The sequence below is a fragment of the Syngnathus leptorhynchus genome, chromosome 11, assembly GCF_054491065.1.
Source record: "Syngnathus leptorhynchus isolate UIUO chromosome 11, UIUO_Slep, whole genome shotgun sequence".
Taxonomy (NCBI): Eukaryota; Metazoa; Chordata; class Actinopteri; order Syngnathiformes; family Syngnathidae; genus Syngnathus; species Syngnathus leptorhynchus.
The window spans coordinates 12,631,603-12,653,149 of NC_141205.1; the positions used below are offsets into that span (position 1 = coordinate 12,631,603).

At 53.4% G+C, this 21,547-nt stretch overlaps 2 protein-coding genes across 15 annotated transcripts; both read left to right on the forward strand.

Annotated features, from left to right (window-relative positions):
- Positions 1 to 854: 854 nt before the first annotated feature.
- LOC147049672 (protein FAM107B-like) lies at positions 855 to 8,232 on the forward strand. Of its 6 annotated transcripts, none has more exons than XM_085924615.1 (6): positions 855 to 989; positions 1,519 to 1,648; positions 3,803 to 3,860; positions 6,072 to 6,273; positions 6,354 to 6,522; positions 7,008 to 8,227. In XM_085924615.1, the coding sequence occupies exons 2-6, from the start codon at positions 1,625 to 1,627 to the stop codon at positions 7,122 to 7,124; spliced, it is 570 nt and encodes a 189-aa protein (XP_085780741.1). In that variant the 5' UTR covers positions 855 to 989; positions 1,519 to 1,624; the 3' UTR covers positions 7,125 to 8,227. The 6 variants fall into 6 exon arrangements, with proteins under 6 accessions (XP_085780741.1, XP_085780740.1, XP_085780736.1 ...); XM_085924614.1 differs by having other exon boundaries at positions 858 to 1,045; XM_085924610.1 differs by having other exon boundaries at positions 861 to 989; positions 3,803 to 3,888; positions 7,008 to 8,232.
- Positions 8,233 to 8,385: 153 nt separating this feature from the next.
- Positions 8,386 to 21,499, forward strand: pik3c2b (phosphatidylinositol-4-phosphate 3-kinase, catalytic subunit type 2 beta). 9 transcript variants are annotated; one of them, XM_085924603.1, is made up of 33 exons: positions 8,715 to 8,999; positions 10,180 to 10,702; positions 11,194 to 11,294; positions 11,702 to 11,862; positions 11,922 to 12,042; positions 12,225 to 12,336; positions 12,657 to 12,736; positions 12,803 to 12,866; positions 12,945 to 13,079; positions 13,248 to 13,281; positions 13,361 to 13,556; positions 13,659 to 13,781; positions 13,855 to 14,025; positions 14,104 to 14,218; positions 14,313 to 14,455; positions 14,531 to 14,719; positions 14,787 to 14,880; positions 15,006 to 15,100; positions 15,167 to 15,347; positions 15,752 to 15,859; positions 15,968 to 16,060; positions 16,150 to 16,279; positions 16,361 to 16,497; positions 16,604 to 16,773; positions 17,654 to 17,810; positions 17,887 to 17,996; positions 18,324 to 18,519; positions 18,601 to 18,725; positions 18,815 to 18,932; positions 19,045 to 19,126; positions 19,397 to 19,500; positions 19,583 to 19,711; positions 20,190 to 21,496. In XM_085924603.1, the coding sequence occupies exons 1-33, from the start codon at positions 8,902 to 8,904 to the stop codon at positions 20,367 to 20,369; spliced, it is 4,575 nt and encodes a 1,524-aa protein (XP_085780729.1). In that variant the 5' UTR covers positions 8,715 to 8,901; the 3' UTR covers positions 20,370 to 21,496. The 9 variants fall into 9 exon arrangements, with proteins under 9 accessions (XP_085780728.1, XP_085780727.1, XP_085780726.1 ...); XM_085924602.1 differs by lacking the exon at positions 8,715 to 8,999 and adding an exon at positions 8,386 to 8,473 and having other exon boundaries at positions 14,104 to 14,455; positions 14,517 to 14,719; positions 16,337 to 16,497; positions 20,190 to 21,498; XM_085924601.1 differs by lacking the exon at positions 8,715 to 8,999 and adding an exon at positions 8,417 to 8,649 and having other exon boundaries at positions 14,104 to 14,455; positions 14,517 to 14,719; positions 16,337 to 16,497; positions 20,190 to 21,498.
- Positions 21,500 to 21,547: the final 48 nt, after the last annotated feature.

Below are 21,547 nucleotides of genomic sequence, written 5' to 3' on the forward strand. Positions count from 1 at the left end.
CGCCAGGTGAATGGATGGTAGATAACCGTGAGATAAAATGACAGCGAGGCTTTGGATCGGACAACATTTTTTTAAACGTGTTCATCGATTGAGTCTGAGATCGGAATCGGAGATAAGGTCTACACCCCTACCCTTCTTACAAGGATGCGCATCGTGCGAGGAATTCATTAGGTTTTAACCAACCAGGTCTCGCAAAGACCAAAAGTGGAGTCGAAACCTAAGAGGCCAGTGAGGGGAACTAGACAATGTCAAATGTAGGTCATCTCTCTGACGTCTCCATGCCTCATCAAACAGTCTGACTTGACTTGTCCAGAGGCCGACCAGAGAGAAGAGGTGAATATGCGCTATTCACAAAGAGACACCAAAGCTCCAAAATACCTGAACGACTGACTATGTGTCTGATATCAATGATGAACATGGATTATTGCGACAGGATGGTTGGTGTGAAGTATACCCCAAACTTTTGAGGATGCTGTGAGTTCCCCAATGTCCACCCCAATATTGGGCCCGTGCTATGGAGGAAGAGTTTAATTCTCTTCTGGGATCTACGGATAAAATGTATATAAGGCCAGATATGTTGCAAAAAGGGGAGCTGGAATAGATTATCGGAGACTTTTTCTCCAACAAGCATGACATCTATACACACATTAATGAAGCGTGTCCAAAATCCAGCCCCCAGTCAGATCTCATATGGTCTGCAGCTTCGCTCTTATAATGTATTATTTATGGCCCTCCTGCAGTGTCAAACTGAATTAAAAAAAAAATAAAAAAAATCATGAAACTTGAAACTGTAATTCCTCCTATTACCAAAAGGTAGCAGCACCACCCAGCCCTTTCCGCTCATTTCTGCCATGGCGACTGCAAAGAAAACGAGGAAACGTTGACATTGAGGACATTGAGGGCCGTTGCTTTCAATACAAATGGGAATTACAAAACGTTTTCACTTTGTTGCATGTTGTACGTTGTTGAGCCAGGACAGGAAAGCAAAGGTGTGGACTTTCGAGTTTGTGCAGAGCAAGTGGGGGTGTTGACTTGAGTGAGGAGGGTATGTGCTCTCATCATTGGGGGAGGGGCGCACTTTGGTGACGTCATCAGACTGGGTGATTGCACCTGTTGAAGTCAATGTGACTGTCCTAAACCCGATCCCATTTGTTCCTCCATAAATAATACGTTATCCAGCCCAGAGAAACGCAACAATCAAATGAGTTGGTCAATTTATATGTTGATCATTGATTCATCCTTGCTTCATTTAGAATTGGCCATATACTGCCAATTTCACTTTGAAGTAGCTACGACCAGGTACATTGAGCTTGCTTCATGTGCACAGTAAATATTGCCTTCATCTCCATATTGCCAGACTTTCATCTATGACACGGTCGCTATTGTAGGTAATCAGATGACTTAAACCACTTAACTTTAATCTCTCGGCGTGGCAGGCAGGAGCAGAAAGTCAGAATAGGGACAGGTGGCCGGCCTCCCCTTCATTACGCTCAGCTTCCTCTTTCTAACCCGTGCCAGGTAGGAAGACCAGGAGCAAAACGTCTCTCAGAGGGCGCCTGCGAGAGGAGGGAGCCTGCGAGAGGAGGGAGCCTGCGAGAGGAGGGAGCCTGCGACCGCCGGCGCCATGGGAGTGTCTCACAGCAAAAAGGTTGGTGGCTTCTTCCCTTCCCTTAGCTGAGAAGAACAGCAAGAACAAGACCCAAGCGAGCACGTTGACCACCTTTCTGTACAACGCAATGCTGATGCTCGCTCGCTCGGGTCAGCTTCATCAAGCTGAAATGTTGTCAGCAATTGTCAAACTTTTGCATTTCAAAAGATGGATTGGACATTGTCAGAACGTTCTGTGCAGTTTCAACATCAACGCTCTTCAAATAGTGCTTGCGTTGGAATGGATTGCACACATTTATTTTCTAAATGAACCTTCATAGAAATGACCTGTATTGAACGTCAAATGTAGTTCTAGCAAACAGTATTCAAGCCGCCTTCGCAGTCCGCCGGTAGAGTAGATGACAGCCCATGTCACATTCCCACGTAGTTGATTGACAGTTTTGACGTAGAGACGGGACAGGAAGTACCGTCATTTTCGGACTATTAGTCGCTCCGGAGTCGCACCAGCCATAAAATGCACAATAAAGGGGAAAAAAAACCTATATAAGTCGCACCGGAGTATAAGTCGCACTTTTGGGGCATATTTATTTGTCAGAATCCAACACTAAAAACAGACATGAACCAGCAACAACAGGCTAAACGATACGCTATGCTAACGTGAGATATACACAAACGAGGAGCTGAGAACGGGCCTGACGTAACATTCAGAGTTATTCAAGTAAGTATGACATAAATAACACGTTTATCAAAGCATCTGTGTCATTCCAATTCATTAAATCCATCGATCGTGCTTTAATGCCGCAGTACGCGTATGCGCCGCATATGCTGACGTCGGACTATTTGTTTATTTGTTTGCATTTCTAATGATACCGCAGATCCATATAACAATACATCAAGTATATTTCCAATAACTATCATATTCAACAACATGATCAAACCATCCGTGTCACTCCATCTCATTAAATCCATCGATCGTCTATTAGGTAAACAATGCAGAGTACGCTCGCCCTCGGATTCGTCGTGATTTGCATTTCTAATTATTTCACAGACCCATATGACGATATATAAAATAGATTTTAAATAACTATCGTATAGTAAGAATATTATCAAAGCAAAATGACGGTAGCTGTCAGACGGGTCTTTGAGGCAACTGGCACACGTACGCGGCGGCGGCGGCGGCCTCCTTATCATCAATCAGCACGCCGGCGGCGTTCCTCGCTACATCGCTAATACCTGTTTGAGCATGCTCTTTGGTCAGCAAACGCTGCTAATGTTACTTTGGTTGATAACGCTATTGTTTTAAAATGACAACCAGGCAATTAGCGCTGGTGGATCAACTTGGGATGGCGACACGCAATCAAAGCATCGTTGCGTAAGCGCACCAAGAGCAAGCCAAAGAGGCACTCCGACCAGATTAAAGCCTCTCTAAGTCTTTTGGAGAGAATCCTCCCTCCAGCTAAAAATACAAGTGGACACAGGGCAGAAAAGTATTTCAGTCAACTACCACTCACGTAAGTTCTGCTGCTTGAAACGGCCAGAGCCTTCTGTCATTTTCGCCATCGCTACACGTGAACCGTTTTTTGCCTCTTAAAGACTCCATTTGAAAATGATGGCGGGAAGAAGTACTAGTAGTTTGGCCAGTCTGTGAATGCTGAGTGAGATGAACTCTGGTGGCAATTACGGACAGAGGTCAAAGGTTGCCTGCGGGTCTTCAGCAGATTTGCATCTGCTGCCTTTGCCCTTTTGGTCCCGACCGGTGATATTTTGGGGCTGTGGGCGGGTTGTCGTTTCTTTTTTTTTCTTTTTTCGTAACATCGGTTTGTGACGGTTTGTGAGGATGTTCATCGCAGGTGTATGAGCTCACTAGGACCTCTAACTCCATCATAGTGGTGATCTGTTTTTCCTCACGGTGACTCGTGGTATCGGAGCTCCATTGATGATAGCTTTTTATAGTGCTTGTGCATTACGCGCATTACTCTAGGTCAACATACTCCGAGATGATTGATCTAACTCAGATCAGTTTTTCTGGAACCGAATATTCAGAGTCTCCCATCTCAAGTCAACTCCGAATTCCGGGATAAACTGAGGGTATGTTGAACCAGCTTTCTGGAATACCCCCCATGGATGGTAGACAGCTCGGCAGCTCGGCAGCCATCAACTGACAGGACGTTGCTTTTGTATGTTTGTCCTGCAGAGGGCGTACGACATCGCACGGCGGCCGGGAGACGCAGACGGCAGCAGGACGCGCGCGGGTCAGCCAACGTCGACCGACAGCCAAACGTGCACGCACGCACGCACACACACACCCAAACACACGCGCGCGCACGCACACACTCAAAGGCCACTCTCTTCTGAGCGAGCGCGAACGTCTGGCATGAAGTAGACTTAGTAGACGGTCCTTGTGTTGTGTGACGTCATTAGGCACGGGCGCCACTTGAATGCAGACACAGACTTGAGCACCAGCTGTTGTCCTCGCTGTTGTCCTGTTCTTATCAATACATATCTCCACACACACACAAACAGTCCTCCTCCCTAATAGCACATGGGTTAACTTTGACAAGCTCTGGCAACCTCACGTGACAGTCAACTGACTCCAGGACGCAGCCAGCCAGCCAGGCAGGCAGGCAGGCAGGCCCACCTGACAGCACAAGAATGCTGTCGCCAAGGCAACCTGGGGACGGAAAGAAAAGAAAAGAGGAAGGGCTTCCGCAGTCATGAGACTGGACCAGCACTTGACATTTATCTGCCACCTCACCGGGGATGGAAAAGGGCTCATGGGCAGAGCCATGGACGGACGGACGGACCCACGGCACTGATGCCATTTCCTCCAGGGTGGCCGTGCTTTGTTCTGGTAAGACGCAAAACAAATCTAGCGACAACTTTTGGAATCGCACAAGTGCTCATTGGTGAAAAAAGAATCATCGGAGGAGGAACAATCATGATCGCTAAACAGTTGAATAACTGCATCATTGGAAAAGAAGCATTTCTACCACCCTGGTGGTGCCTTGACACTCAAGTTTCCCCTTCACCTTTTTTGCCCGCGATTGGGGGGGTGGGTGGGGCAATTTTGGATTCAGAGCAGCATCCACCGCGAGATGGCGCCCGCACAGTTTTCTCGCAGCGGCAGGCAGGCAGGCCGGCCCTTGCCAGCGAGTGGCGCTGCTTGCTACACAAGGAGCGAAAAGAGATGACTGACTGACTGCCTGCCTGCCTGCCTGCCTGCCTGCCTGCCTGCCAGTGTGTGTGCCTTTTACTCCTTCCTGTTGGTGTTTGCCGCTTGCGCATGCAAAGTCTCTTGGAGATCATTGGGCGGCTGAAGCACTGTGAAGCATTGAGGCTGGAAGAGGACCTGGAAGAATCTCACTCAGGTGACTCAGACGCCAACCTTCAGTCAAGTTGACGGAAACATGCTCAAAGGGTTCATCATCAGAGCAAGCTATTTTGGTGCCTTCAGGTACTAGTTCTCGCCGTTTAGTATGCTTTCAAAAAAAAAAATGCTGTTTATAGACTTTAAGACTTAGATACACGACAGGTAACAAGAGGCAGGTGAGAAGAATCATGGGAGGGACGAGCACACAGACAGAAAAAAATGACGACAGGCACAGTGGAACGAACGGCTGGGGACGAGACGTGACAATCTTCTTGCAATGGAAAAGAACAACAGGGCAGGGATGTAGTCATCGCTTTAGAGAAAATCAAAACTTTTTGTTGTGATGTCGCTCAGTCACTCATTTGATGTCAGAAATGTGCGTCGTCGAGGAGACTGTACTACAGTTTGTGTGTAGAAGGGGAAAAAATGAAAACTTTTGGCATCTCTCGGTGCCCAATGTTGTCTTAGCACATGCACGTGTGAGTAAACGGGGAAGCCGGCTTGTTCTATTTTCTCCCAGTTCTTTCTCTTGAATGCTCACCAGGTTGAATGTATCCCAGAAAGATGCAGACACAGCTGTGGAGCCTTCTCTGCCAGATTGCAGAAGGTCCCGCCTCCAGGATTCCTATTCTTGTACTACTCTTGGCCGCCCACCTAAAACGGGGCTAGCCTATGATCGATCATGCGTGACCTTGCAAAACAAGGCTCACAGCAAGATAACGGAGTAGCTCAAGCTACCTAGCTAAATACCTAGAGGCCTATTCTAACAGGTTCACAAGAGCAACAATCTCCTCCTTTGTCCCCGCAAGACTCAGCTGCTGCAAACAATGGAGCCAAAGGCATGCATTGCAAACTCTCTCGACTCAGGGGAGCAAACCTGCATGTTGTTACGTCGTGATGAGGCAAATTGAGCAGAGCACAAGTTGTTGGCGAGTAGTGGGCCAAGCCGAAGGTCATGCCTATCGGCGAGACTTGAGTAGACATCTCGGTGAACTGAGGACATTGCGGATGAGCCAGGACTACATTTAAGCGTGCATGCGGCAGTGTGGGCCGTGCTCCTGCAGAGAGCCTGACATTGTTGTTGACTGTGCAGCTTCGACGTGGGACGAGACGCCAGCTCACCGGGGAAGGACGGCACCCGCCGCTTCCCGCAGCTACGCGCCGACGACGCCCGACTACTCGACGGACCTCCGTGACCACGAGGACCTCATCAAGCCCAGGAAGCTCCTCAATCCTGTCAAGTGTTCCCGGAGTCACCAGGAGCTCCACAGAGAACTGATGACCTGCTGTAAACGGTACCCCCAAATTCTGTCCGTCCGTCCGTCCGTCTTGCGTTTGGTTTTGGTCGTACCGCTGGCTGCGATTGTGTGCTTAGAAGCAGCGGGGGCGTGCAGGTCGAGAGCAACAAGCCAGAACTCGAGCGAGTCCTTGAGTGTCGGCGGCGCGATCGACTGCTGAGGGAACGGAAACTGGAAGAGGAAGCCCGCAGGAAGATTTCGCCCCTGGAAGCCGAGCTCAGGAAGAGGCACCGAGCGCTGTCAGAGGTAGTGCGGAAAGAAAGAAAACAAACACACACACACACACACATTTGCTAGGCGGTCTCCGCAGCTTCCGACGCAATTTTCTCCTGGCAAATTGTTTACTGAAGCGAAATTGCGGCCCACCTCAGGGTCTCCAACTTCTGCTTCCTCAATGCAATTGAGTCCCCCCCCCCTCCTCCTCTGAGTTACGACGTACCGGGTCAAGGCTAGCAGCATCCCATTCTTGCTATACAGTGTCCGCTCTCACCTTGGAGCCGTCCGTTTGCCACGGATGACCCTGCCAGGGGGTCTTGCCGCAGATGGTTGAAGAATCATGCTTGGATATTGTGAGAATGACAAGAAACAATGTTATTCGACAAATGTTTTGCAGCAAAAGAGGGCTAAAAATGTGGGGTTAAAACCACAGAGGTCTGGGGGAGGGAGGCTCCGATGTTGAGCTTGAGGTCGTTACCGGCTTGACGTTGTCCATGGTTTTTGCGTCGTCGCAGATGGAGCTGGAGCAGCAACAGGGCGAGCGGGACAAGCTGACGGCTCCCGAGTTTGTCAAAGTCAAAGAGAATCTGAGGAGGACATCATGTCCTGGCAAAGAGGAGAAGCAAGTCTAGCGCTCCTGATGCTGCTGAAGGACACATAGCAGCAGGCGAAGGAGGGCGGCAGGGGATTGTGACGTTCCACAAAGATCCCTCGGTTTCGGAAAATGCCGGCTGCTCAGCCGGCCACCCATCCGGGCAAATGTTGACTAACGGACTGATCCGTTGGCACCTGTCGAGTTTCCTAACGGTTGCTCCAGTGTGAAACCAGTTTGGTTTGTTTGAAAATGACAGACAACCAGATTTGAAGACTGATATCGGCATCTCAGCCGGGTTGGTAATCTCTGTATTCAAATGGGTTCAATCCATCAATCCATCCATCCTCTGTACCGCTTTGTCCCCACGGGGGTCGTGGGTGTGCTGGAGCCTATCCCAGCTGTCAACAGGCAGTAGGCGGGGGACACCCTGAACCGGTTGCCAGCCAATCGCAGGGCACATAGAGACCAACAACCATCCGCACTCGCACCCACACCTAGGGGCAATTTTTAGAGTCTTCAATCGCCCTACCAAGCATGTTTTTGGTAAGTGGGAGGAAACCCGGAGAAAACCCACGCGGACACGGGAGAGCATGCAAACGCCACCCGGGGAGGGCCGGAGGTGAAATCGAACCCGCACCCTCCTAACTGTGAGGCGGGCGTGCTAACCAGTGCGGGACCGAGCCGCCCCTGGGTTCAAGAAATAGATCTTATTTCAAGTATTGATAGTATCCTACCTACTTTGGCCTGCTGTCATTTTGAATACACGTCAACAGGTCACAAGCATGTCTGAAGAGTCAAGGACGAATGGCACTGTTCTCAAGCCTCACTTCCATACAAAACATTGGCTGACATTTTTTGATAGAGTTCCTGTTCCAATTTTTATCCCCCCCTCCCCACCACCTGTCATTTTGCTTGGGACAAAAGGAGCCTTCAGAACTGAAATGTCTTCTCAATTATTCACTCAAATCATTCTCGTTATGAAAGATTTCCTCACAAAAGGTGTGTGTCTTTTTCTTCAATGAACACGTTTGACATTGCTATAGCTTTGAATGATATTGCGCTGTCATTTTAAAGCAAATGAATAAATGCAACAATATGAATTTACTTTGAAAATACCAGGGTAATAAAACGGATGGATGAATGATCACAATTTTGTAATATATACTCCTTGTAACATGTAATGGTACCCAAAAAGAAGAATTTCTTTGCATCGGGGTTTATGCAAAGAGCTCACGTAATTATAGCGTTGCTTTTGGTCAAGTGAACGAGTGTCCATTTGTACGACTAGTCTTTGAATGCACCCCGCTTCAACGGCAGAAGGCGAATGAATCGAAAGACATCAAATGAGAATAATCCTATCTAAAAATTGAATGGACTGACGCAAACGTGAGTTCTTTATGTTTTTATTGAGACCGACATAGTGCTGACGTCGTAGGACGCCGTAGGGCATCGGTTTATCGCTTTCCAAACAAGGCGTGCGCGCTCCCGCGGCAGGGGGGAACCAAATCTAGCACAACACAGGCTCCGGTCAACCGGCTGCGGCCCGCCGGGAAGCCAGCAAGGTAGGGCAATATCAACCTCGTCGCTAATTTATCACGTTAGGATGCGGGATAGCTTGCACCATGGCTCGCTGGCTCGCTGGCTGGCTCGCTTTTGACCTATGGACGACGCACTCGCCGGGTCTCAAGCCGTGCTCAAATCCAACAAATAGCTGAAGTTGAACAAATAGTCGTAGCGATGATGTTTGTTCGATTGATTATGAGTCAGAATCAGGACTGGAGGTAAACATCGGCTTAATCTGCAATCTGCCGAAAATGAATGTTGAACTAACTGAAGCTATTGGGCAGAAAGCGAGCGGACCGTGCTGCGCCGCCCGCCCGCCCGCCGCGCGGCCTCCGTTCGAAGCGAAGAGGTACGGAACATTTTGGAAAGGCGCAAAAGACAGTCATACAATTGTTACCCGTTGAAAGCCAGAGTGCCGCGCTGTTTGAAGTTAGCAGCAATCCATTGTGGGCGAGCAAATGAACGCTTCGCATTCAAGTCACCTTTCGGTAAATGCACAGTTGTGCAGGTGTCTTTTTTTTTTTCTATGTATATTTACTTGATCTTGATCTAACCTTTGGCCCCTCCCCGTCATGTTCGATATGATCATGTAATCGACTAGTTTGACGTCATTGCCGTCGTGTGCCTTGATACGCGATGGAAGGTGGGTGCGGGAAATTGTGACGTCATAGTCCATCTGGCCCGATGCCTTTTGCGCCTGCGCGCGGTGACAGCTCTTTTGAAAGCGCCCTATAAAGTCAAGCAGATTGGAGGCTGGCTCACTGCTTGTTAGCACGTGAAGATAGAGCAACAGCAATGTGGACAATTATTAGTTTATATAAACATAACTGCTCAATCAGAACACAAATACAACACACAGAACTGTATAAACACACACACACACACACACAGGGGGGTGACGCCCCCACGCACACTCAGGTACCATATGGTCATGTGACAAGTTCCGGGCATATTGTTATGTCCTGCAAAAAGGCTCGCATGATTTGAATAGGTGCACAGAAAAAGTCAGTCAAGCAATATCAATCAATAGAATAAAGCAGTGTTTCAATGTTACAGCGTGACATTTCTTGACATCAACAAAACAAGTGTGGCGCATACACCCACCCACCTACCCACTCTTGTGCTGATGATGACGACTATCCGCTCGCTCATTGTCCATGTGAAATATGCTAGGGGAGAAGAGGATGTTCGTACTAGTCACCAGAAGGGGACCTGCTTCCCTTGACCAAAGCAACTACGACCCACTTAAATAGACGCACACACGTCACGTGTGCTCCGTTGCTTATTGCTTTCTGTATGGTTTAAACGGCCAGGTGTGTGTGTGTGTCTGTGTGTGTGTGTGCGTCGTGAGTTCTTCCAGGCCTGGACTCAAGTCAATTTAAACAATGGGAATATTGTATCGCTCGCTAACCGAGTGCCTCGGATGTAATACATTGTAGCTGATTTCCTGTCCTCTCCAGGCAGGGCAAGTTTGCAAATTCCCTCAATTTTGTTGGAGTTGCTAACCAACTTGTCGCGTGTCCTCTTAGCGCTTCCGTTATGTCGGAGTCGCAGAGCCAGAAGGAGGGCAGCGGGGGCGGCGGCCGGGCCTGCCCGGACTCTCTTGGACTCAGTCGGAAAGAGCTGGTCCTGGCTGAGGCCTTGCAGATGGAGTACGACGCCCTCTCCAGGCTCAAGCAGAACCAAAAGGCCTCTGCCAGGGCTCTGTCCGACTCCGTCCTCCACCGGGGCCTCCCCGCCGTCTACATCCCCGAGCTGAATGAGCACGGCCCCCCCGAAGCCGAGCCCCTTCCCAGTGGCATCCAAACATTTCCTGACAATAGCCCACCCGCCGTGCCCCCGCGCAACCCCATCCCGCCGTTGCCGCCGCCGCGACGGGGCTCAGAGAATCCCAGAGAGCCTGACAAAGTCCCTCCAGGCGATGCCGTCGAAGACCCACCCGGGAAGCCCGTGGCGCGGAGCCACACCCTCCCCCCTCAAGTCCCGCCCAGGACGTACTTGCCCACCGCCAAGAGCGACAAGAACCGGCGGCGCCAAGCGTCGGTGGAGCTGGTAAGATGCCCTGGGATTCCGCTCGGGTGGTGTGGTGTGCTGTGCTGTGCTGTGCTGTGCTGTGGTGTGTCCGTCCTATGTTGAGCACACAGGGTGAATGAGCTCCCTTTTCCTGTGGCCTACTTTATGGGCACAAAACGCTTTTGACTGAGTCCAAAAACTGTGCGATATCCCGGATAGAGGGAGTCGGTCGGGCCTGGCGCTGATCTGGAGGAAGATTGCTTTCATCTTCTTTCCTCCAGTGACATGAACTGAATAGCTGGCAGGCAGACCCTCTGTACTGTATAGCAAAGTATTGACAAGATCCCGGCCGCCAGTGGTCATGTGACCCGCCTGCCCGCCCGCCTCTCTCTGTCTCAGGCACAAGCAGGGATGCACAAGTTGCCGTGTCTTGGCCACACATCAAGATTGTACTTGCCGGGAGCGAGCGGTGGCTAGCCCATCGAGTCCCGCTGCTCGCTAACTTGACGGTCTAACTTAATGGTCGACAGGTGGCGCCGGGCTTACGGACCAGCGGCTTTGGCTACCAACTCTTTCAGGTGTCGGAGGAACGCGACGAGGAGGTGGCAGCGTTCTGCCACATGCTGGATGTGTGAGTAGGGTGGACTTTGCACCGGGGGGGGCCTCGTTGACGCGGGGCTTTTCCTGCCTCAATTGGAGGCTCATCGGGTGATTACCATCCATTGTTCACAATCCATTGTTCAAAGAATCGTTTGTTGCCAACCTTGGATAAACGTGGTCGACTTTCCGGTGGCAGTGCTGACCGAAACAAATTTGCAGGCCAGAGGAGAGCAAATTTGGCGCCACGTGAAGAACCAAGTCGGAAAAGAACATTTTGGCCAGCCTGTAATTGTTAGCTAGGTGGCGGTGTTGCGTCAAGAGAATACGAGCAAAAAGGGTGTCCTCAACTTGTGGCGATGCCTTGGAAAGGTGCCGTGCCATTTTTTGTTGTTTTCAGCTGGACAGCCGACAGTTGAGAACTGGCTCGTGTTTGCCCAGGCTGCGTTTGGCATACCCGCACTGCCAGCGCTCCACCAACGCCGGCTTGGTCTGGTCTCCGCGGGCCGGCCCGGAAGAGACCTGCCGCGGCCCGTGTCTTGCCGTCAAGGTGACGGTCATCAGCGCTCACTTTGAGGAGCCGCTCGTCTTCACTTGCGATGGTTGGTCAGCCGCCGCGGCCTTTTCCAGGCGCTCGCTCACTTGTGCGCGTGTGCGCCAGGCTCCTCCACGGCGGACCTGATCATCTACCAGATGCTGTGCTACGCTCACGAGGACCTGAACCACCTGGACGTGGACGACTACCTGCTGAGGGTGTGCGGACACGACGAGTACCTGCAAAAGTAAGTCCTTCCGTTCTCGCCGAGCAACAAACTTGTTTGTTTTGGGAAAGGCGTGGGCGCTGCTACCGTGTGGGTTGCCTACTTCCTCTCGTGTGTCTCTGACGTGCTGCTTTTCCCTCGGTCCAATCTTCTCTTCCTCCAATGTGAGCATGTGTGTTTGCGTGCGTGCGTGCGTGTGGCAGCTGTCAGACTTTGGCAGGTTCCGAGTACGTGCAACAATGTTTGAAGTTGGACCGGGATGTTCGACTGGTCCTCGCTCGGCGAGATGGCATCGACGCGGAGCTGGCACGCACGGTCCGTGCACACGTGCGCATATTTGTAGTCATCACGTCAGACCGACTAGCAGATGAGAACATTTCCGCCTAATTCTCTGAAGCGGCCAACGGTCCTAGGCCAAATACACACACACACCCCAATCGTGGCTGAAACTAACTCGCAGACGTCTTCTGAGGCAGTGCAAAGATTGGCATATCAATATAGCAAAGTGACCGGGAGCTCACTTGATGTGATAAAGCCAACAACAAAAGAAAAAAGCCCCCTCTGCTTTGTCACAAAAGACTGAGCCCCGAAGTCGACAACCGTAGCAGGTTCTTAATTTTGGTCCGACCCGACAGAAGGACGACGACGAGCTGGCGTCCACGTTGAACCACAGCATCCTGCTGCAGGAGCGACCCATCAAGCAGACGCTCACCAGGTGATGCGGCACCAGCGCCGGTGGCGGCTCGCAAGGGTGTCCTTCAATGCCCGCTTTTGCACACAGGGAGGCTCTGACGGTGCTGCTGGACACCTTCCACAACGAGGCCGAGTCCTTCGTGCTGGCTGAGGTAAGGCGGCGAGCGCAGGCCACTGACCTTTGTGCGGTGAGCAGTTGACTGACCCTCGGGCGGCGCGGGTCCCGGCAGGCGGAGCCGGCGCCGCCTCGCGTGGAGCGGCTGGTCCAGTCGGTGAAGGTGCTGTGCAGCTCGCTAGCGGGCGTGGAGACGCCGGAGGTGACGGCGGCGCTCGGACGGCTGCCCGCTCGGCCCAAAGTCCTCAAGGTGCACTCGGGCTTTTGTGTCATGCCGCAGCGCAAACGCCAACTTTGGCTTTTAAAACTGTCAAACGGGCCGGGCTTTAGATTTGGTTCAAAATCCACATTTGAAACTTCGAACCTGACGTTGAAAGCTTAAAAGAAGACTTCTGAACACGTGCTCTCTGATCGGCAGGATGCCTCGGCGGTGTGCTTTCGGGAGAATCGAGGTAAGTCGGCTCGTTCGTGTTCCTCCCGTCGCTCGTTCTCACAATTTCCCGTCGGCTCTGCTTGCCGTCTCTCTCGCAGAGAATCTGGTGGAGAGGCTGACGGCGGCCATCTTGGACCTAGTGGACCTGTACTGCACCTCTTTCAACGCCGACTTCCACACGGCAGCGCACAACCGCCCCGGCGCCGCACCCGTCCAGGAGGCGGGGCGCACCGCCGCCGTGCTCTCCTTCAATGTCTATGCCGCCCACCGCCTGCCCGTCACTTGGGCTGCCAGGTGGGTGCGGGGGACATCCCTGTCCACTCGGGTGCACGCTTACACTCTCACGCCGAGGGGCTTGACACCTCTGTGTGCGTGTTTGTTTGTTTGCACGCGCAGTTACGAGGGCTACTTCCTGTCATGCGCGCTGAGTCACGGAGGGGTGGAGCTCTGCGCCCCCCAGCACACCAGCAAGCAGTTGGTCAGCAAATACCTCTTCCACCTGGTGGTGTGGGACCAGAGGTACGCACGCGCCTGTCTTTGCTGCCGTGCCCGTCGTCTGTCTTCTCATCTCATCGGCCCGCACTTGTGGCAGAGTGACCTTCCCGGTGCAGATCAGCCAGCTTCCCCGGGAGACACAGCTGACGGTGACGCTGTATGCCAGCTCGCTGCTGCCCCCCGGCGGCAGCTCAGAGGAGAAGGGCAGGCTGCGGCGTGGCGCCGAAGCCCTGGGCTGGGTAACCCTGCCACTCTTTGACTTTAGGCAGTAAGTGCCGTCCGTCCCCTTTGCCCCACCATTAACGCCCCTGTTAGCGCGCTAACGGCAGGCTGGCGGCATGTGTAGCGTGCTGATGCGCGGCAGGAAGCTGCTGGGCCTTTGGCCTTCTGCAGCGGGGAGCAGCGTTAACACCTGTTCTGGCTCGCCCAACTTGAGCCAGCCGGACAGCGTCATCCTACAGGTGGGACATGCCTCCCTCGGCCGGAGGAGCCGTGTGCGCGGCGGCGGCGGCGGCGCTCATCTCACCTCACACGAGCTCGCTGGCTGGCTCACAGGTGGACTTCCCATCGCCGGCCTTCCAGGTTGTCTTTGGCACACCGCCCGCCACCGATTTCTGCCCTCGATACGACTTTTCCCAACTGGACGCCGAGAGCCAGGTGGTGCTGCGCGACATCCTCCGCAAGAAGGCCTTCTTCTGGTCAGCCACAAGAGAGCCGCTGTCTCTGGCGCATGGGTGGCCAGCGCTCAAAGTGCTTTAGCGTGTGCATTTCAGGCTGACGGCGGAGGACAAGCGTGCCCTGTGGGAGAAGAAGGCCTTCCTCCGGGCCGAGAGCGGCGTGCTTCTACTGGTGCTGGCCAGCGCCCCCTGCTGGCAGTGGGCCTGCCTGCCAGAGATCTATGCGCTGCTGAAAGAGTGGGCCTGCCCGGGCCACCTGGACGCACTGGGCCTGCTCCACGCCTCGTGAGTGCCACAGCGGCGGCGGCCTGCCATGCTCAGGACGCCGCCCGTGACGCCGCCGCCGTTGCAGGTTCCCGGACCAGGAGCTTCGCAGGACGGCCGTCAAGTGGATGGATGCGTTCTCTGAGCCGGAGCTGGTCGACTTCCTGCCTCAACTCGTACAGGTTTGACCTCACTCGGCTCAATTGTTCCTTTGACTCGACTGTTTGATCACGCAATGGATGGAGTTGGATTGGAGTCATCCATCCGATGTGACATTTATTTTCCCCCCTCCTTTGTTTTGGGTGAGGCGGTGAAGTATGAGTGCTACCTGGACAGCTCGCTGGTGCGCTTCCTGCTGCGGCGCGCCATCCAAGACCTGAGTGTCACTCAGCAGCTTTTCTGGTGAATTTAGCCCACGCACCTTCTATTTCTTACATTTCTTTTAACCTTCTTGGCCCCGTCCGTCAGGCTGCTGAAGGACAACCTGCAGGATAGCCAGTTCCGCGCTCGTTATCAGCACCTGCTGGCTGCCCTATTGTGCTGCGTGGGCCGCAGCCTCCGAGAGCAACTGGACCGCCAGTGCTGGATGGTGTCCATCCTTACTAGGGTGTCCCAAAGCGTCCGGGACGCCGTGCCCGCCGCCAGACAGGTCAGTGGGCGGTGTCGACCGAGGGTGGTCGATTTTCGGCCCTGCGCTGCCTTCGGGTGCTAGCGGCCCTTCTCGTCACATCCGAGCACAGCCGCCCGCAGTCGGGCCCTCTGTTGAAAAGGCTGCCGGGCGTTTTAGCCGTCTCCAACAGCCTTTAGTGACACATTTTCAGGGCCAAGAGGACCGGATTCCAATCTGATTGGCAGAAAACATAGCTCCAAGTAGGTTTGGGAGTGATGGCCGCTCGTGCCCCTTCCACGGCAGTGCCTTTTGAAAATCAAGTCTCGGATATGGGTCCTCGGAGGCAGCTCGGCTAACGCTCAAAAGTATCTCGACAAAGGGATCCAATGGCCGCGTCAAAGGTGGCCGGCTGACTCACGTCTGCCGCACGTCGCGTTTGTCAGGCGGCGCTGCGGGATGCTCTGGAGGAGATGAAGAACTTCTTCTCCATCAATGGCAGCTGCCGACTTCCCCTCAACCCGGCCCTGCGGGTGCGGGGGATCTGCATCCAGGTGAGTCAGGGCCCGTCGTGCGGGCCGGCCCCCCCCCTTGCCAACGCTGCTGACCCGAGGGGGGCCGCTCCCTCCCTCCCTCCCTCCCTCTCTCTTGCCGCCATGCAGGCGTGCTCCTTCTTCAACTCCAACACTGTCCCGCTCAAGTTGACCTTCTGCAACTTCGACCCACTTGGCGACGACATCAGCGTCATCTTCAAAGTCAGACCGCCTGTCGTATCTGTGTTTTTTTTATTATTTTTTTATTCATTCCTACTTTCATTGCTTCCTTTGTGCGCGTATGTGTGCAGTCGGGTGATGACCTGCGTCAGGACATGCTGACGCTGCAGGTGATCCGCATTATGAACAGGATCTGGCTCCAGGAGGGTCTGGACATGAGAATGGTCATCTTCAAGTGCTTATCCACGGGGCGGGGCCGCGGTGAGGAACGCTTTGGCGGGCTGGCGGCCGGGTGGTGTCTGATTGGTGGCCGGCCAGCCGGCCGGCCGTCTTTGCGTTCAGGCATGGTGGAGATGATCCCTCAGGCCGAGACGCTGCGCAAGATCCAGGTGGAGCACGGCGTGACGGGATCCTTCAAAGACCGACCGCTGGCCGACTGGCTTCAGAAGCACAACTCCGCCGAAGAGCAGTACGACAAGGTGGACCTACCTGCCCGTCGCTGGCATCTTGTTTAAAAGGGCAAAGGTGACTTGAGACGCGAGCGCACCCCGTTGCCCTAAGCCACCTTTGCTTTGGTCCGGGTAGGCAGTGGAGAACTTCATTTACTCGTGCGCGGGATGCTGCGTGGCCACCTACGTTCTGGGAATCTGCGACCGACACAATGACAACATCATGCTCAAGACCAGCGGCCACATGTTCCACATCGACTTTGGCAGGTTCCTGGGCCACACACAGATGTTTGGCAACATCAAGCGGTGAGTGAAGGTAGCAGCTGCATGCCAGAGCATGACAGCGCCCTCCAGAGGTCTAGTGTGGACCTAAGAGGTCACCTTGCACACAGCAGTGGTCCCCCAACCTTTTTTGCTCCACATGTCAGAAATATTTGAGCGGACCAGCCTTTATATATATGAATAAATAAATACATTTATATAAATAAATAATACATTCATCATATAAATACAATGAAATAAAATGATACGGCATGAAAACAAGTATAAACGACATCAAAATCAAACTCACCGTTACATTGAATTAGTGGGCGCGCTGAGCTTGTTTCTCAGAAACGAGCCGCTCCCATTTAGGCGTAATCGGAGACGAGGACACCCGAAGTGGTTAAGGTTTAATGCTCTTTTAATGCAGGATGCTATGTGCCAAAGCACTTTTGAAGGCGTCATTGCCTCGTTAGCTAGCCTTTCGCCACATATGCTGAGTGCGCTTGGCACGTCAGTCACCTGTGGCGATAAATCCATATTTGAAGTAGAACTCCAGAAATGTAGCTTTCCGATTCTTAGAAGTGGTAGCCTCTTCTTCTTCAGTCTCCTCATTGGGCTTTTTTCCCTTTCCGAAGAAGCTTTCCAAACATCTCTGCTTCTTGCTCGTTTTTGACTGAGGTGACATGTCACGTGACCGAGACGAGCGTCTTGACCTGTACCGATGGCTGTAATTGGGAGAGAATTTTTCAAAATCAATTCTTCCTCATTTTTGCTAGCTTTGCGGGCTCGACTGGGGAAACGTGTCACCTGACCGGGACGAGCGTCTTGACCTGAATTCATTGATCGTCGATTAAAAAAAAATAAAAATCTATGTGTTGTTAGGGACCCCCTGCTCTTGACTGTATCCCCATTCTCGCCTCAGGGACCGCGCACCGTTTGTCTTCACATCCGACATGGCCTACGTCATCAACGGTGGGGACAAACCGTCCAGTCGCTTCCACGACTTTGTGGACCTTTGCTGCGAGGCCTACAACCTCATCCGCAAGCACGCGCACCTCTTCGTCAACCTGCTCGGCCTGGTGGGCGCACATCTGCCGATTTCCACGCGCGCACTCCGTCAGTGAGGGCGAGCAGTCTGCTGTTTATGTCTCCAAGATGCTGTCGTGCGGAATTCCCGAACTGTCCGACGTCGACGATCTCAAGTACGTCTACGATGCTCTGAGGCCTCATGAGTCGGAAGCGGACGCCACCATGTACTTCACCAGGTGAAGACTTAGTGTCAGTGTCGTCCTCCGGCAACCACTGCAGCAAATGGTCCGGGCCCGCTTCCGTTGGCTGTGAAAAGAGTGGCTTTGCCATGCCATGCCATGCCATGCCATGCCATGCCGCTACCACAAATGATGAAAGGAAGGAATTTGCGTGCGCTTTTTGGCCACAGACACATTTCAATGTGCAAAAGCCATTTGAAATACTACAAGTGTGGTTTCACACGTGTCTTGAGGCGCCACCATGTGATGCCACCTGAACACCAGCAAACACTGTCACAGATGCACCTCATGGCTACTTGTGTGTGCGTGCACGCGTGGGGTTAGGTTGATCGAGTCGAGCCTGGGCAGCGTGGCGACCAAGCTGAACTTCTTCATCCACAACCTGGCGCAGATGAAGTTCGCGTGTGGCGAGGACGTCCCGTCGCTGTCATTCGCCCCTGGCGTGCACACGGCCCAGAGCGACCGCGTCATTCAAAGTCTCTATGTGTGCGCGCACGGCAGCAGCCACGGGAAAGCTCAGGTCGGTGGGACTCCTTCATTTTCGCCGGCCACCTCCAGTTGCCGCGATGACGCTGTGCCACGCGTGCGCTTGGTGTTCTAGACCTACGCGGTAAAGGTGGAGCGTGACGGCCAGCAGGAGGCGCAGTTGGTGCTACGGACCTTTGAGGAGTTTCAGGAACTTCACAGCAAACTCAGGCTCCTGTTCCCCTCATCCAAGCTTCCCAGGTATCCCCAAACGCGTGCGTCTCTCCTCCTTTGATTGGCGGGACACCAGGGCTGTACAATTCTGAGTTGGGCGCTGGTCCTGCCCCCAGCTTCCCCGGCCGCCTGGCGATGAGCCGTTCCCGCGGCGAGGGGGCGGCGGAGCGGCGCAAAGACGAGCTGAACGCTTACGTGTGGCAGCTCCTCCACGCCGGCCAGGATGTCGCGCAGGTCAGTTGCACTACATGAGACGGACGCGGAGGTGCGTCCTTTCAAACGCACGCGTGTGGACGAGTTGCTGGCAGATGTGTGTTTATATATATGTATACATATATATGCGCAGTGTGATCTGGTGTACACGTTCTTCCACCCCCTACCCAGAGACGAGCTACCGGGGCCAAGCAGCAGCGGTAGCAGCAAAACAGGTGTGCATGCAAACACTTGCGTACACACACACACACACACATAGACGGGTTGAAGTTCACATTGACTCTCCCGTGGGGCAGTTGCTTGAGTGTGAGCTTCAGGAGGAGCTTTTCTCATTGGATCACTGGAAGATGTTAGTATTCTTCCCAAATTATAAATCACAAACCACCAACATTTTCTGTAGGTATATATACAAAAATGCGCAGATTGGTGCGTGCCGGACACGACTGTGTATGTACGTGTGTAACTTTGCGTGTGCGCACACACAGAAATGCCGTGGAGTCCGGCTGGAAAAGATTTGGGCGAGGTCAAACTGTCCATCTGCTACCGCAACGAGAAACTCTTCATCATGGTCATGCATATCCGAGGCCTGGTCAGTGTGTCCTGCTGCGCGTATTGGGGGGGGGGGGGCACACATGGCCCGCCCACTGATGTGAACGTGCGTGTGCCAGCAGCAGCCGCTTCAGGACGGTACTGACCCTGACCCGTACGTGAAACTCTACCTCCTGCCAGACCCACAAAAGACCACCAAGAGGAAGACCAAGGCGGCGCGACGCACCTGCAACCCAACGTATAACGAGATGGTACCCACGCAACTTACGATTGGAATGACTAAAGTAGCAGGCAGACAATGCAGCTTGTGCAGAAATTGCGCCCAGATAGAAGCCAAGAAGCTGCTGTAGAATGGCGCACAATCAGGAGGCGGAGCTTTCCACCACTGACACTTTAATGCCACTTTGAGTGGCAAACTAGCAGGCTACTTTGCGGGCACAAAAGCAAGCAGGCCTGAGACCCCTGAAAGGAGGGGGTCCATCGAGCGAGCGTCTTGTCTCGGTGCTGCCGTCGGTCTTTCAAGTATCGGAACTTTGCTTCGGACAGTGAGCGCAAAGACCAGAAACCTCAAAAGGCGACGGGCTTTATTTACGGCACGCCAAAACGGAGAGGCTCCTAGCCTTGCCGTTAGACGTGGAGGCGGCGTAGCGTGCGGCCGGCCGGCCGGCACTCGTCAGCGTCGAGTTGTGCCACGATGCTAACACGACATTTGTGTCTTTTGCCCGGCAGTTGGTGTACGAGCGCATCCCGCGTGGTGACCTGCAGCGGCGCCAGGTGCACGTGCGTGTGCTGGCCGATGGCACCTTCTGGGACAACACGCTGTTGGGCGAGGCCTTCGTATCGCTTGGGTCGCTGATTCCGGGTCAGCGCTGGCTCCACTGGCACCCACTGGCGCCGGTGCCACAATGAGCGTGTCCGCCTCGCGTGGAAAAGCTCTTTCAGCATTGACCCCACCTACTGGTCAGCGAGCGCCCGCGTTGCAGCACGCTTCGAACTTTGCTCTACCGGGTCACGTTCCCCCTCCGCTATTGGCGCTTCTCCCCGTTCCCTTCTGCCGAGCGGAAATCGAACCCGCCGCTCGGTCCGAGGGCGGTCCCGGATGGCGTGAATTCCGTCGGCAAATGTGAAGTGGGCGTGCGCACCCCTGACGCCCGACTTTTTACCTCCTTCCACATTGCGCCGCGCTGAATGGTCCAGCGAGTGAGGCCAAAGAGCATGGCTACGCACGGGCGAACCAGGGCACTCGCAATGCCCGGCTCTCGGTGGGGTTGCTAAGGCCTCGTCTTCCCCTCCCTGCCGCGCCTGTTGCGGGAAATGAAGGCGGCGCTCACATGACCATTGTGTTTCATTTCTCTTTGCACATGTGGTTTTCTATTTTTATAACCTTTAGCATCCTCAAACAAACGCAGACTGTGAACGTTGCGTTGCCTTTTGAAATGCGCAAGGAGTAAACACTCCACGCCAGGACAGGAAGCCATGTCACGGGTTGAGCCCAATCTCAATGCGCGACGTGGAAAGAACGTGTTGTTCTATTCTTCATCCAACAAGCATTTTTGATGAACCCATCCATCCATCCATTTTCTGAGCCGCTTTGTCCCCACGGTGGTCACGGGCGTGCTGGAGCCTATCCCAGCCGTCATCGGGCAGTAGGCGGGGACACCTTGAACCGGTTGCCAGCCAATCGCAGGGCACACCCAGACGAACAGCCGTCCGCACTCTCACTCATACCTAGGGACAATTTAGAGAAGCATTTTTTGGGATGTGGAAGGAAACCCACACAGACACGGGGAGAACATGCAAACAGGGAGGGTGGAGGTGAACCCAGTGCGCCACCGAGTCGCCCTTGGTGAATGCAAACAAAGTAAATAAACGATAATAGCAAATAAACTGGAACTCAAAGCTGATGTGCTTGCGTGCTTGTCGATTTGTTTCTTTTTGCGACACAACACATTCAACTCGCTAGCATGACTTGTCCTTTTCTTTTATTGGCGTCTGACAGTAAAAATTCCTTAAGTGCAAAAGTCTCGAATCTGACATCTGTTTAGAACTTAGTTCTTGCGACAAAAGAGAAAACTTTGCAATAAAAG